The 13,640-nt window shown below is 38.7% G+C and overlaps 1 protein-coding gene across 4 annotated transcripts in view; it reads right to left on the reverse strand.

Annotated features, from left to right (window-relative positions):
- Tnik (TRAF2 and NCK interacting kinase) overlaps window positions 1-13,640 on the reverse strand; it is a 376,373-nt gene that overhangs the window by 43,587 nt on the left and 319,146 nt on the right. For 2 of the 4 annotated variants that reach the window (XM_005382987.2, XM_005382989.2), the window contains 3 exons: window positions 6,727-6,890; window positions 3,998-4,095; window positions 3,132-3,155 (listed from right to left, as the gene is read on the reverse strand). In XM_005382987.2, the coding sequence (XP_005383044.1) occupies window positions 3,132-3,155; window positions 3,998-4,095; window positions 6,727-6,890 (286 nt within the window). The remainder of the gene's footprint in view (window positions 1-3,131; window positions 3,156-3,997; window positions 4,096-6,726; window positions 6,891-13,640) is intronic. The other 2 variants (XM_005382990.2, XM_005382988.2) reach the window with 1 other exon arrangement.

Here is a 13,640-nt window from a genome sequence, read left to right on the forward strand (position 1 = left end):
AAAGAAAATTAATCTTCATTTGCCAATAACAACAACAACAAAAAAAAACATTTGCCAATAACTTATGTGTTTAGCTGAAGTTTTATTTCTTATCCATCCACTCTGGAGAAATTTACAGTAGCAAAGTTATAGAAAGTAGACATGTTCAGATCCATTTTCATACATTTTATTCCCTAACAATAACAATTTTCTCCATATAATGAGCTCCCCAGTAATTTACTGCTTGGCTGTCTAAGCCTGAAGCTACAAAGTATTAAAAAGGGAAAATAAAACTGCTACTTAGCATGAAAATATTTGAGAATGTATGCCTAAAAGAGAAATATGGCAAAATGGTAAGTTTTTTGACTCCAGAGCAAATATGAAAATAGGCTTGTTATATTCAAAGGCTTTTTTGATGTAATACTTTTTAGATTTAACTTGATATGATTTTTCATTCAAAAGAGCTTAGTTAATCTGAAAATTACTCACATAACTTTTCTACAAAGGTGCTCTTTTTCAAAATACAGTTTATTCAAATTCTAGTTTAGTTTCTTGAACTATTATATTGTTAAGGAATTTTAAGCTGAGTTTTTCCTTATGTATCCTTATTTTTTTTTAAGGAAACCTAAAAAATGACACCCAGCAAATCACCTAGGCTCCTTATCGTCAAGTGAGGGATAAAAGAGTTGGACCAGTTATTGCTCAAGTTCAGGCCCATTTATGGTTGTACTCCATAATTCCTCAGACTCCTGCACACTAACGAAGAAAAAGTCATAAGGACGTTTGCTTATGCATGTAATATTCATGTCGCATATTTAATTGTGCTAAAGTAGAACAGATTTATTTTCAAACGTTGTATTAAAAAATCATAGACTATTCTGCAAAATCTCATATTCCCTTAAAAAGTGCAAAATTAATTGGTACTCCCCAGATAAATTTTTATGAAAAACTGAACTATTAAACTACCAATCATAAGCAAAACATTTTCAGAAAGATTTTTAAGACTTTTCATTTCAACAGTGGGTTATCTAAATGGCAATTAGTCACCAAGGGGGATGCAATCCATATTAAAACCCACCAGTGGAGAAGGGAGAAAGCTTTAATTCATAGTTTCTCAACTGTGGTATGACTGACATTCGAGGTTCAGTATAAATCTTCATTATCCTCCTATGTACTGTAGGATGGCTAGCAGCACTCTTTTACTCTATGTAAAAGGTACTAGTAGCACTACATTCTACCCCAATTCTGACAACTAAACTGGCTCCAGACTTGGTCAAATTTCTGCTAAGGGAAGAGCAATGAAAGGATCATCTCTGGCTGAGAACCACAGGGCTAGGTAAACCAATACAGCCCATGTTCTCAGTGGTTTACCAGTGATGCTCGTGAGGGAAGGTTGTCAGCACCACCTGGAGGGGTTCTTCTAGCCACATGGCTCCTGAGACTGCAGCAGTGTGCAACTCACACCACCTCAAGTGTTTATAATTACAGATACCTCTCTTGTCACCTCTCATCTTTGTTCGGTGTGGTGGAGTGCACCAAAACAAATAAAGCAATTCTGTAAAGCTTAAAATATCCAGGGCTAAGCAGCTGAGATCTACTATAGCCCTTTCTTTTGTGAGTGGCACTCTCATGTTAATTTCTGGACTCATGAAATTTCCCTTGTGTTATGCACGCATACAACCATCTTACTGGCATCTGAAATATCAAAAAATTATCTCTTCCTTCAGCTGTTCTGGGAGAAAATTGATAAAAAGTGAGAATTTCCCCATCCTTGTTATTATAAGGAAAAGGGACACGCAAGGCCCTCACACAGAGCAATTACAAAACCCCTTTTCTTTTTCTACAAATACTATCCATACACTGCAGACATGCAGAGTTTTATCCCTTTATGAACGATAATCTGTTTAACTAGGAAAATAACTTTCTAAATCACTCTGAACAGTGAGGTGGTCATAACTCTCAGAAAGTGAGGCTCACTGACGAAAGCGAAATGAAAACCAGATGCGCAGAAACATGCTTTTCCCACCTGCAATAAAAAAAAAAAAAAAAAAAAGCTCCAAGCCTCTGGCCCAAACCTTACCAATCATGATAACAGCTTGGCTTTCTGTAGTACTTTATAGTTCATAAAATGCTTCTGCACACATGACCTTGAGTGATCTAAACATCTTGTAATTGAGGCAGAGCAGGTGTTCTTATCCTCATTTTACAGACGAGGAAATCCCGGCCTAGAGAGGTTATGAGACTTGTACTAGCCAGCTATTCATCAGTGAAGCCAAGATTTTAATGCTGTTTGCTATTCCCCTAAGTCAGTGCTTTTTCCATATCATTTCACAAAAGTAGCCTTCTGCAGAGCTACTGCCTTAAAGCCAAAACTATAGTCATCAGATTCCATGCATTTAGGACTTTTTTAAAGGCCTGGTTGTTAAAAAAATTTCACTACGTATATTCATGCAGGTCCGACAAACAGCAGTAAGACAGTCATCCTTCTTAGCAAGCTACCTACAATTGACAAAGCCATATATTTTTCTAATGGAAAAAATGGCTCTACAGATAAAGAAATAAAGTCACTTAACTCACCAGGATTCACTAACTCAAGTGGATGCTGCTACTGATGCTACTGTTAATGTTCCTCAGAATTAATCTAACAATACCCAGTGACTCCCTGTTCACAAATTACACACTATAAATTTGGAGGACTCTAAAATAGTGTCTCTTTTCTTTCTTGTAAAACTGGTGAGAGCCATCTCCTAGTAAAGCTGGGGAATATATTCCCTATGGGAAGGGGCTGGAGGGAGAAACTATGCCATTAATAAATCACCGATATTTGCTGTTGGCCAGACTGGAACATGGAAAAAGTAACATACTCATTTGGAAGGAAGGGCTGGGAAGCTTTACTGGGTAGGTCTGAGCATCTCAGGCTGCCTTTTGTTGAAAGGGCTCTTCTCCCTCCAGATTTCGCAGAAGTCCTCAGCAAAGCCACAGCCTTAAAGCCATAGCTACAGTCAGCAGATTCCATGCATTTAGGACTTTTCACAAGGCCTGAGTGGCTTTAAACCTGTAACTCCACTGGACTCCTTTTCTAAATTAAACAGCAGGAAATCAGTTTAATATTTAATCTTGTGAAAGTATGACCCAAAAGAGGTAATACTAACCTCATCTATAGCTTTCTTATAGCTCTGAGGTAAGAGGAACCCAATCCAGAAGAATCCACAGAAGAGGAAAAGCCAGAAGAAAAGAAGCAGGTTAGACACAAAATTGGAATCGTTAGTACAAAATTGATAAAGGCAAAAGAACAAAGAGAAGTTCAACCCAGAATAATGTGAATTCCCTTCATTTCTACTCAATAGACTCCTAACTTTAAAAAGAACAGAGTAAATCAAAAAGGCTTTGCATTCATTTTTCATAGAAATGAGTCTCAGAAAATTGAAATAAGTGGACAGTGACTCATCCCAAATTAATTTTCCACTTTTCAGTTTCAGCCTGCATGCTCTTAATCCTTTTTTAAAGCTACTTTGAAAGCTACTTGTGTCCATCATTTATAGCAATGAAGCTGGATTTCAAGTTGCCATGCCTCCCTGTGACACTACGCTTACCAAGTTTCATCCCATAAAAGATACGGAAGTTCCTAAAGGCATGAAGAGTAGCAGAAAAACAGTTGTGCTAATTTATATGGAAAATAATATTAGGGAAGGGCAGAGAAGTTAATAGGACATGTTCAAGTGTCCTTAACTGCCAGTTTTAACATCTTTTGCCATAGCCGCTGAGGTAAAACTATGGAATGATACGAGTTATTTCTCCTCCTGTTTTATTCTCTGAAGGGGCACTGACAGTCACCAAAATAATTCAGAGGCAGAAGAAACAGCCCAAGATCTGTTCAGTTTTTCCCAAATCAGGTGTGACTTCTTTCTTACTGATATTGAAGAGTTTTATTCATAATGATGAGTGTATTCCCACCTACTTTAATTTGTGAGTTCTCTGGTACATTCAGAGTTTCAAACCCAGAGAGAAAAGCACTCACAGCTGGTCGGCTGGGCCTGGTAATATCCCTGGATTCTTCTGGCTTCACCTTGGAAGGCTCGTGGGGGAGCACAGGTGATCCTTCTGACTTACTGTTAGCTAAAGGAAAAATACAGGGTCAAGAAACGCATTGACCATCAAAGAGTGCTGACATTAGAATTCTGGGTGAGTCATTTGTGAAGATTCATCCCTTCAGGGTTACTCAGTGCACACGTCATTCACTTAGCCAAATCCCCAAGCACATTCATGGAAAAATAATAAATGTTCAGGCAAACAAAGTCAGGCAGACACATTTAGGCTTGTAACCCAGAAGTCACTAGTAACAATAAGAAAAACTGTAGGAAGTGACCTGCCCTACTTCCATTTACTGAGGGGTTACTGATACTGAGAGGTTTCTGATACATACTGTGCCTTCTCTGGCAATCACCTCATTTCATTTTTGCTCCAACCCAACAGAGTGGTACTATTTTCCTATTTTACAGGTTTAGAAAGTTGACAGAGGTGGACTGAAGTTATGACTGCATAGACTGACCTGGGTTTCTTTCTAATTTCCGAAATTTTTATTCCCAGTCTCTACACTTCAAATTAAGGTTCTGTGCTTGGTTTCTTCTTTTACTACTTATTCATCAGGATAAATTATTTTGATGGATTTTTGGTGAGAAAAAATAAAATCTCATTTGCTTGAGCGTCTTACAATGGGAATAGAGTGACATCTGTGTACTCTAAGAAAGAAAAAAAGAAGTAGGGGCAGGATGGATATTTGTGATAAAGGGAAAGGGCCCTAGAACAGAGGTACAGAGCAAGGAGTGAGGGGTCCCTGCAGCTGCAGAGTGAACAGCTCCTATATAGGTTATTAGCTTATCAGTAGAGGAGAAAGAGGAGAGATGTTTTGTTTTAAAGTAGTTGTTCCTAATTAGGGACATATCAGGCATACAAGAATACTTTTAACTTAAAACTACGGACCAAAGGAAAGAATGTAAGAATTAAGATATATTTGGCTTTTTTTTGTAACATTTGCTCTAAAAAGGTAAGGGAGTGAGAAGGTAGCAGTTCTCTAGCCAAGAAATTTATGTTTGGCTCAGGGATACAAAGACATACATAGCTATGGGAAGTACCACAAACATGACAGAGTTCATACAGGAGAAGCCATGAACCAGCCCATGTCCCAAGTCATACACATGGACATTACATGCTAGATGTCAAGCTTTTGAAAATAGACATGTGGTGATCTTACTTACTACTACCTGATAGGACTATTAGGAGGTAGACTATGTTTGTGTCTCCTGAAGAGGCCAAGGAAGAATAAAGAACTGGAGATTTCCATCAGACAGAATAATTTGTAAGTACATTTTCAAATTGCACTTCAAAAAGTAGTAGACTCGGGGGCTGGGGATTTAGCTCAGCAGCAAAAGCGCCTGCCTGGCAAGCGCAAAGTCGTGAGTTCGGTTCCCGGTACCGGAGAAAAACCGAAAAAAAAACAAAAAAACAAAAAACAAACAACAAAAAAGTAGTGGACTCTATCACTTGGAAGCAAAATTATCTTCTGAAGAAGGTGATTTGGAAGGAGTAAATGTTTTAATTTATTAGTATGTGTTTGCAATATAGTGACCACTTTCATGTGGGTGTTTGGTACATGTACATTACACATCTTAATTCTTTTCTTAAATCCCTTTCCCTTTTCCCCTTCCACCCTTGCTGTTTGCAGAAGGTCTATATTACTGTTTCCTTTTTTCTATTTTTGAATTTGCTCTTTAATATATTTATACTTTGGGTTTCTCATGTAAGAGAAACCATATGGTATTTAAGCTTGTGTGTCTGACTTATTTCACTAACATTATGGTTTTAAGGTGCATCTATTTTCCTACAAATGACTCAATTTTATACTCCTTTATAGCACAGTAGTACTCTATTGTCTATAAATGCTACATTTTCTTTAGCCATTTGTCTAAATGATGGACATACAGGCTGCTTCCAAGATTTAGCTCTTATGAATTGTACTTGTAGGCATGTATCACTATAATACTCTTTCAGGGAGATATTTAGGGAATAGCCGGGTAGAAGGGGATTTCTATTTTTGGTGGTTTTTTTTTTGAAATCTCCATTTAGACTTTTATAGTGGTTGTAGCTAAAAACAATGTAGTGCTATGCAAAATTGCTGGTATAATGTGAACGGGTTTCATGGATTTTCCCACTAATGAAAACTAAACAACAATGAATGAATGATTTGAGCTAAATTTCTGGAGAGGCTAATTTTTATCTATCTGATTAAAGAATCAAATGTATTTTTTAAGTCAAAGACTTCAATTCTTCCCTCAGGTATATTTAATCTTCAAATTTCAAGAATGAGGAATACATACAATTATGAACTGTGCTCAGAATACTAAGAGAGACAATTGGCACGCTAGGAACAGGACATTTGGGGTACAGGAAATTCTGAAAACAAGCAAGGAGTTGGACATGGCAACACAGGTGATAGGTAGCTATGCTTTGAAAGAACACTTGGTGATCTCCCTGGAAAAAACCAGTATCTGAGAGTAGAAAGGATTTTGTTCACACTGATGTCTCCTGCATGTGACCCAGTCTGTTTAGGAGCCAAGGCTGAAAGCAGCTCAGAGGCTCTTTGCTATCACACAACAGTGACCACGCCACAGTTGGGAAGCAGCCCCTTTTCCTTGTTCATGTTTTCCTCCCCAGGTGATGTTGCCAGGGGAAGGTAAGAGAACGGTTTACCTCGAACTCTGGTCCGCTCACTGGATCCTGCCTGTGAGCCAGGCTGTGAGCCTCCTTGAGAGCTGGGCTGGGAGCTGGGGGTGCTGGAGCTGGAGGAACTGCCACTGCTGGTCCTCTGCAAGGGGCTCTCCAAGACAGGCTCTGTTCTCCGGAGATCAGGGTTGCTGCACCGGTAGCAGAGCACATTCATTATATGCTTAAAATCTTGCCAATTTTTCAATCCACACATCTCATAAGATGTCAATATCCACATATATAATAAGCTCAAACAACTCAATAGCAAGAAAACAACCAGATTAAAAATGAAGAAAAGGACTTGATTAGACTTTTCTCGAAAAGAAGATACACAAATAGCTAAGAAGCATATGTAAGAATGTTTAACTCATTAATCATCAGAGAAACGCAAATTAAAACCACAATGAATTATCAGGTTGCAACTATTAGGAGTCTTATCAGAAAGATGAAAGATAACAAGTGCCGAGAAAGATATGAAGAAATGGAAACCTTTGTACACTGCTGGGGGGGATGTATATTAAGTATGCATATTCCTTAAAAAATTAAAAACAGAACTACTATATAATCCAGCAATCCCATTTGTGTTCCTGGCAAGGTACTGGATATGCAGGAGATGAACTCCTGAAACAATTCTTGAATGAAAACACTAAAAACACTAATTCTGAGATGGTAAATTTTAAAAGGGGACTTTCTTTGAACACTTTTTCCCTGTATTATTTTAAGAAATCTGAAATATATTGAAAGGTAAAAATATGAAAGTAACACATATAATCCTCAATCCAGAAGATATTTAATTACATTTTACCATTTGGTAAATTATCTTCTAGCATAATTTTCTTTTGAATATATGGAAGTGTATTATACACTCAGTTTTGCTCACTACTCCCCCAGTCCCTTCTTTAGCACCACATTGTGAGCGCTGTCTTATACATCCGAAAGCAGTAATGGCCACATAGCAACCCACTGTACAGATTTACTGGTCTGACTGTTCCTCTTCTGTTAGATATTAAGGTACTCCCACACAGTGCTGTGACAGGTAACACTGGAATCATCATCTGTCTTCACACTGATGCTCAACCATGCCTCTGTTTCCTGGAATTAGCATTCTTGGGTCAAAAGGCATGAGCTGGGGTATGCATGTATGCACATGTATGAATGGGTGTCTGAAAGTATCACCACATTTTACTGAAGTATGTGTGATGATCCATCTCCAAATTCTTATCAGATTTTATTAGGAGCAATTTGGTAAATTTATCTTACTCTTTTAATGCCATTTAAAAATTGGTATTGATTAAGAGTGATTTTTACTCACATTTATAATCCCCTGTGAATTGCTTAATCAGGCCCTTTGCTTGTATAGCTAGTGGAGTTTTTATATTTTTTATAATCTTCTTGCAGGAAGTCTATACTCTTATCTACTATCAAAGGGATGTGCTTTTGGATAGTTATTATTAAATGTTAATTAAGAACAAATTAGTTTGCTAGCAGGCTAGTAGCCCCCATATTTTAGAAAATTTGGAAGATTCTTCTTCATATCTTTACTACTCCCCAAATAAAAGTATTTATTCACTTCGTTGTCTTATACCACACACTTATCAGGCATTTGAGATATGAAAATGATACAATCTGTGCCCTCTGTGAGCTTAGCCAGATACACACAGCCCATTCATTTATGCTTTGCCTGCAGTGAAGCACGGGGCAATATGGAAGCCTGAAGCAGGGGCACTTTGGGCAATGAGGGGAGCTACACCAGAAGAGATATCTAAACGATGGTGGTGGGAGGCAGTTGCTGAGGTTTTATAATTTTGTCTCTAAAGAAGTAACATTCTTAAAGCTTCTACAGAGCTCTTTCTTTTTAATTTACTGCTAACAGATGTTGTTTCTTTTGTTCATTAGATTTACACAATGCTTGCAGGGATAATTCACCACACCTGAAAATCTATCGCTATCCAGTTGTTGAGACAGAAAGTCAAATCCAGCATCAGCTTCCTCTATTTTTGACATCTTCAGTTCCCCAAAAAGAATTTCACATGTGTGTGCAAACTGGAGGGGTCAAGGCTGGTGTTAAGAAGGAAAAGGACTTGAGGGGGCTCTAGAGCAGTATGCGGGAAAGTTGGAAGGGACCTGCGCAAAGACAAAGGCTGGGGTTGTCTTTATGTATGTGGATGTAGAAAGGACACCCAAGGAGTACAAAATCTGTGTTAGGAATCAGTGGGAGAATGAAGTGATCTGAAGAAAAAAATCAAGCTGTACAGCACCAGCCACTTAAACTTGGCAGAGAATGTGTACCTGCCACAGCAGGCTTATGCACACCTGGCTAGGAAAGAGGCAGGCAGACCAGTTAGAAGGCTGCTGCCACACTAGATGATGAGGTCCTGAGCTAGGGTATCCTGGCATAAAAAAGAAGCACAGGTATTAGCAGAATTTCATGGGGTGGGCATACATCTTTTGGGACTCAGAACCTCCTTTTGCCTGAAGCTAATTGGATCCCAGGGGCATTAAATCCCTGACCTGGGCCTCATTAGCACAAGTCCTGCCCACTGGAGTGCACCAGCGTGGGTGCTGATCTTAATAGGTTGCTATTTTTACTGCTGGAGACTAAAAGAAGTATTTAGTTTCTATATAACCATACATAGAATAGAGAAAACTTTACAGAGCCTTTGCTATCTTAGTGTTTTCTTTTTTTTTAGTAAAATAGGAGTAATTTGGGAAATTGTCACGCTGACCACATTTTTCTCTTCCTTGTTAGGTTGGGTCTTGGTCGGGTCTTGGGGTCAAGGTGTCTGAGATAAACACTCTTAGAGAAGTTCAATTTCAGAAGAATTCTATTAAATTTTAGATTTTCTTTGTTTACATATTAACAGAATTTACTAAGATCCAAACATACAAAAACTTGAAAACATCCAATTAGATTTCTTTACATGTTAACTTTTAATTCAAATATTTGTCATCCTGCAGATAATACTGTTTGGTCTATAAAACACATAGTAAAGTAAAAATGTGGTAATTACTCCATCCACTTGAATCATATAAAAAGTCAAAACAAAATGAGGATTACAAAGTGATTTCATGCCCAAGTACTTGGGCCAAGTCTTTAATTAACTGGCTGGCTGCCAAAATTCACTTTACTTTGTTCTTTGATGACACAGCCAATGAAAAGAAACAAGTCATAAGAAGATAGGTTGGGGATGGAACAGCAAATTGCTTTTAAAAATTAAGCATTTAGTTATTAGATTTTGCTTGGGTCTTTCTAGCTTAATTTAAATCTTTTCATATTCTGAATGTACTTGCTTGATCAAATTTTAATTTGCTATAAAAGAACACATGAATCAAAGTTAAATATTAAAGTGTCTGGGATTTTAAATACAATATTTTAAAATGATCAAATCAAATGTTTAAACTCAAGTGCTCACCCTGACAGAATAAGTTGTCTGGGAGTCCACAAGCAGGTGGGAAGTGCTCACTGATCCAGGCCAGGAGCAGCTGCATGAGGTCATGGTTCTGTGTTATCACCCAGACATTAGCCATTTGCACAGCGAATGCTACAAGGGATGTGATGACACCTAGCTACAGCTTGAATGTGTGTTTGAGATATAAATATGTTCCGTGGGTAAACAACCTCTAAAACGTAGGATTACAGGATAAGAATCCTCAGGATTAGGAGGAGCTGTCATTGCACTCATAAACCACAGTAAGAAAGGTAGAAGAAAAATAGTACTGTATTCATTACCAGGTCAAGGGTCCGTTTCCCTTGGGAAAATGAGACAGCAGTGTCAGCTACCTCATTAGCATGAAGTAGCACTTAAGAGAGTAGGTTTGGTGTGAGGCTAGTTTTTACCACTTACTACATCTGTCACATTTGCAACTTGCTTAATTTCTGTTATCTCAGTTTCCCTGCCTATGAAATGGGGATGATTATAGTCTCTGCCTCACAGAGTTGATGTATGGTTTAAATAGTTAACATGTACATTTTCAAATGTACAGAAATGCTCAAATGGAGTTTATTAAGCATGTAAGTAAATAAATAAATAAATAACAAATTGCCCCAAATCAGGTATAAAGCAGGGACCTGCCAGGGGTTTACCAGTAACTAACCCTTTTTTGAACAACCTGTATAGCTACTTAATCAATACTGTCTCTGTTTTAAAAACATGCTCTCTGTAGGGCTCTTTAAAATAGTGAGTGTAGATAGCACAACAGTGAGATAACGGAGTTATTTCTAGAAGGAAGGGTATTCAGAAGAGTAAAGCTTTGTTTTTATTCTCATGTTATAGGTACTTGGGCACAGAGGTCTTCCATTCTAGTGGGGCTAAGTAATTTATTATTGATTTAAACATTGTTTTCTAAATTACCAAAAATATTGCACTGGCACATGGTTTATTTCTCATCCACATCATAATATGCTCAGGGAAAATGCCTCTCTTTAGTGGTCCTTCTCCATGTGGTGACTTGGGGGCCCAAAATCCTTCTGTATTAAAGCACATCTTAAATTTGGGATCCCTCAGTTTGCCGCAGAAAAAGCAAAGGAGGTCTGTCTTTAAATAATTAATTCACAAATTTATCCCAAAACAAAATAAGAAAGGGAGACAAAAGGTATCATGTTGCCTTCCCTTAGGAATACCTGTAGCCCCAAAGAGCAGAGGACAGTATGACTCATGCGCCAGAGTCAGGCAGTCTTGGTTGGAGTCAGTGGGTCCTAAGGCAATTTGCAGCCGTGGAGATAGCAGGTCTTTAATACACATTAGATGAACTTAGCAAATGAATTAAAACTAACAAAACATCCTGAATCTGTCTCTCTTTTAGCCCTGCAATTTTTCTTGGAACCTATGACAACTTTGCTGATTTTCTAATTTCCCTTGAGAATCACTTCAAAGAAGGACTAGGAAGAAAGAAAAAAAAAAAGGAATATTGACAAAGGATAGGAAGTGTAGCTTAGAAGCCCTGCAAAACTGGCTTTTTTTTTTTTTAAATGGATGTATGATTATCTGACAAATGGTACACAAAGAGCCGTGAGGACTTCCCGTAGGGCCCACAGAAGGTAGAGAGGCTGTCACAGCAATGGCCCTCGCCAGTCACATCTCTCAACGGCCACTTCCCTGTATGGTTCCTTTCATGACTCAGGGAGAGGCCAAGAAAGTTGGAGCGGCCAGTGGGGCATCAGCTGAGACAATCCAAGTGAAGGCTACGAAAACTCCATACACCGGAAATTTTCTCGAAATGCTGTTCTGTCATAGATAAGGGGCAGAGAAGTAGGGATAGAAGACCCCAGGCATTAAGAGGTACGGCTGGCACCACATGAGCTCTCTGCAGCTGCTTGACTGAGCCCGAGAGAGACCAGGAAAACTTCCTAGCCAACCCCTAGAGCTGTGAGAAATAATAAACTGTCATTGTTTCAAGTGTTTGGCCAGCTTATTATGCAGCAAAGGTGAACAGAAGCTGTTTCCATACGGTAACTTGAAACTTGAAGCTTTTGATAAATGTCATACAATCTGGAGCTGCAGAGCTTTCTTCACACCTTAAATGTTGGCCACATGGAGACCTGTGGAGACAGTGATGCTCTCCAGGACTGGCCCACTCATAGCAGTGGGGATTCCCCCCACCTTGATCTTTTCTATTCATTGTAAATTATTATCTCTTAGTTGTCTTTCTCTCTCACAAAGTCTGCGTTCTTTGAACAAAGTACAGTATTGAAATGGTCCCAAGGGAAACATTCATATTTTTTAAGCTACTGATCATCAAATACCAATTATCTTAGGCTTTAATGTTATTAAAATTGCACTTCAGAAGAAATAAAAAGCTGCTTTTTATTTGACTATATAATAGTAATTCTTCTTGGTTGTCAGGAGGAAGAATACTTAAAGTTGAAATAATGCTTGCTCTAAAGCTTGAAATAATGCTTGATCCAAACTGCAACTCTAAGCTGCTGATCTAACGAACAGAGCCCTGAGGGCAGGGGTCAAAACAGCAAGAAGTGCTGGTAACTGGAGACTTATCTCTGCTTGAAAAGAAGGACAGGTAAAGTTCAGCTGGGAATCCCAGAGTCCACACCCCTCTGGCTCCTTGGCCACAGTCCAGTCCAGTCTTCCTTAGTCCTGTCTAGTGACAGCAGCGCAGCGCAAATCTGAGAAGTCGCTGGAAAAAATGCTTCATTCTGAGCGTCTAGGAATCGGTAATTCCACTCAGAATGGGCTAACATCACTGCCCTAAAGGGGTTCGTGCTCTTGGTATAGTTCTGTCTTTTTCACGGAGTGACCCCTTCCTAAGGCTTTTCACGTGAAGAAGAAAATTAAAGTGTTAACATCAAAAGCTTTTCTATTTTAAAGATATGTACAAATAACCATAAGTTTCTTTTACATACACACAGCCCCTCTCTCTCTCTCTCTCTCTCTCTCTTTCTTTCTCTCTCTCTGGAGGGTCTTTCTCTTACTGTGAAAAAAATGAAGGGGAAAAAAACCCCAGCTTGCCCAAGCTCATTCTTTTTATAGCCTTAGCAGAGGCCATTTGCTATTTTAGTGGATCCTAAAAAGGGCTGTAGTCATCGTGAAAAATCTGAGGGAAGCTTGATGAGCGATAGCAATGATAGCGGCAAGCAGCATCTGTTACCACATCAAATCAGCTCAGATGCTATCAAGATATTTACTCTCTGGCTTCTCTAGGGAGCGCTACACCAACCAATGGGAGAGAATGCAACTGCCCATCTGTAAAAATATACCTCGGTGATGGAAAATTGGGGAAGGAGAACACACAGCAACAGTGGAAGCAGAAATGTATTGCAGAGATCCTGAGTAATGCCGAAGAAGTGATTTTCTCACTGGAGCTGGTCTTTCTGTACTTGGCAAGCTTCAGAAGCTCTGTAGTTAGCTAGTCACCATTTCCCTGGCCATTGTTTTTTACTATCC

This window comes from Chinchilla lanigera, unplaced genomic scaffold (assembly GCF_000276665.1).
Source record: "Chinchilla lanigera isolate Chin_1 unplaced genomic scaffold, ChiLan1.0 scaffold00019, whole genome shotgun sequence".
NCBI lineage: Eukaryota > Metazoa > Chordata > Mammalia > Rodentia > Chinchillidae > Chinchilla > Chinchilla lanigera.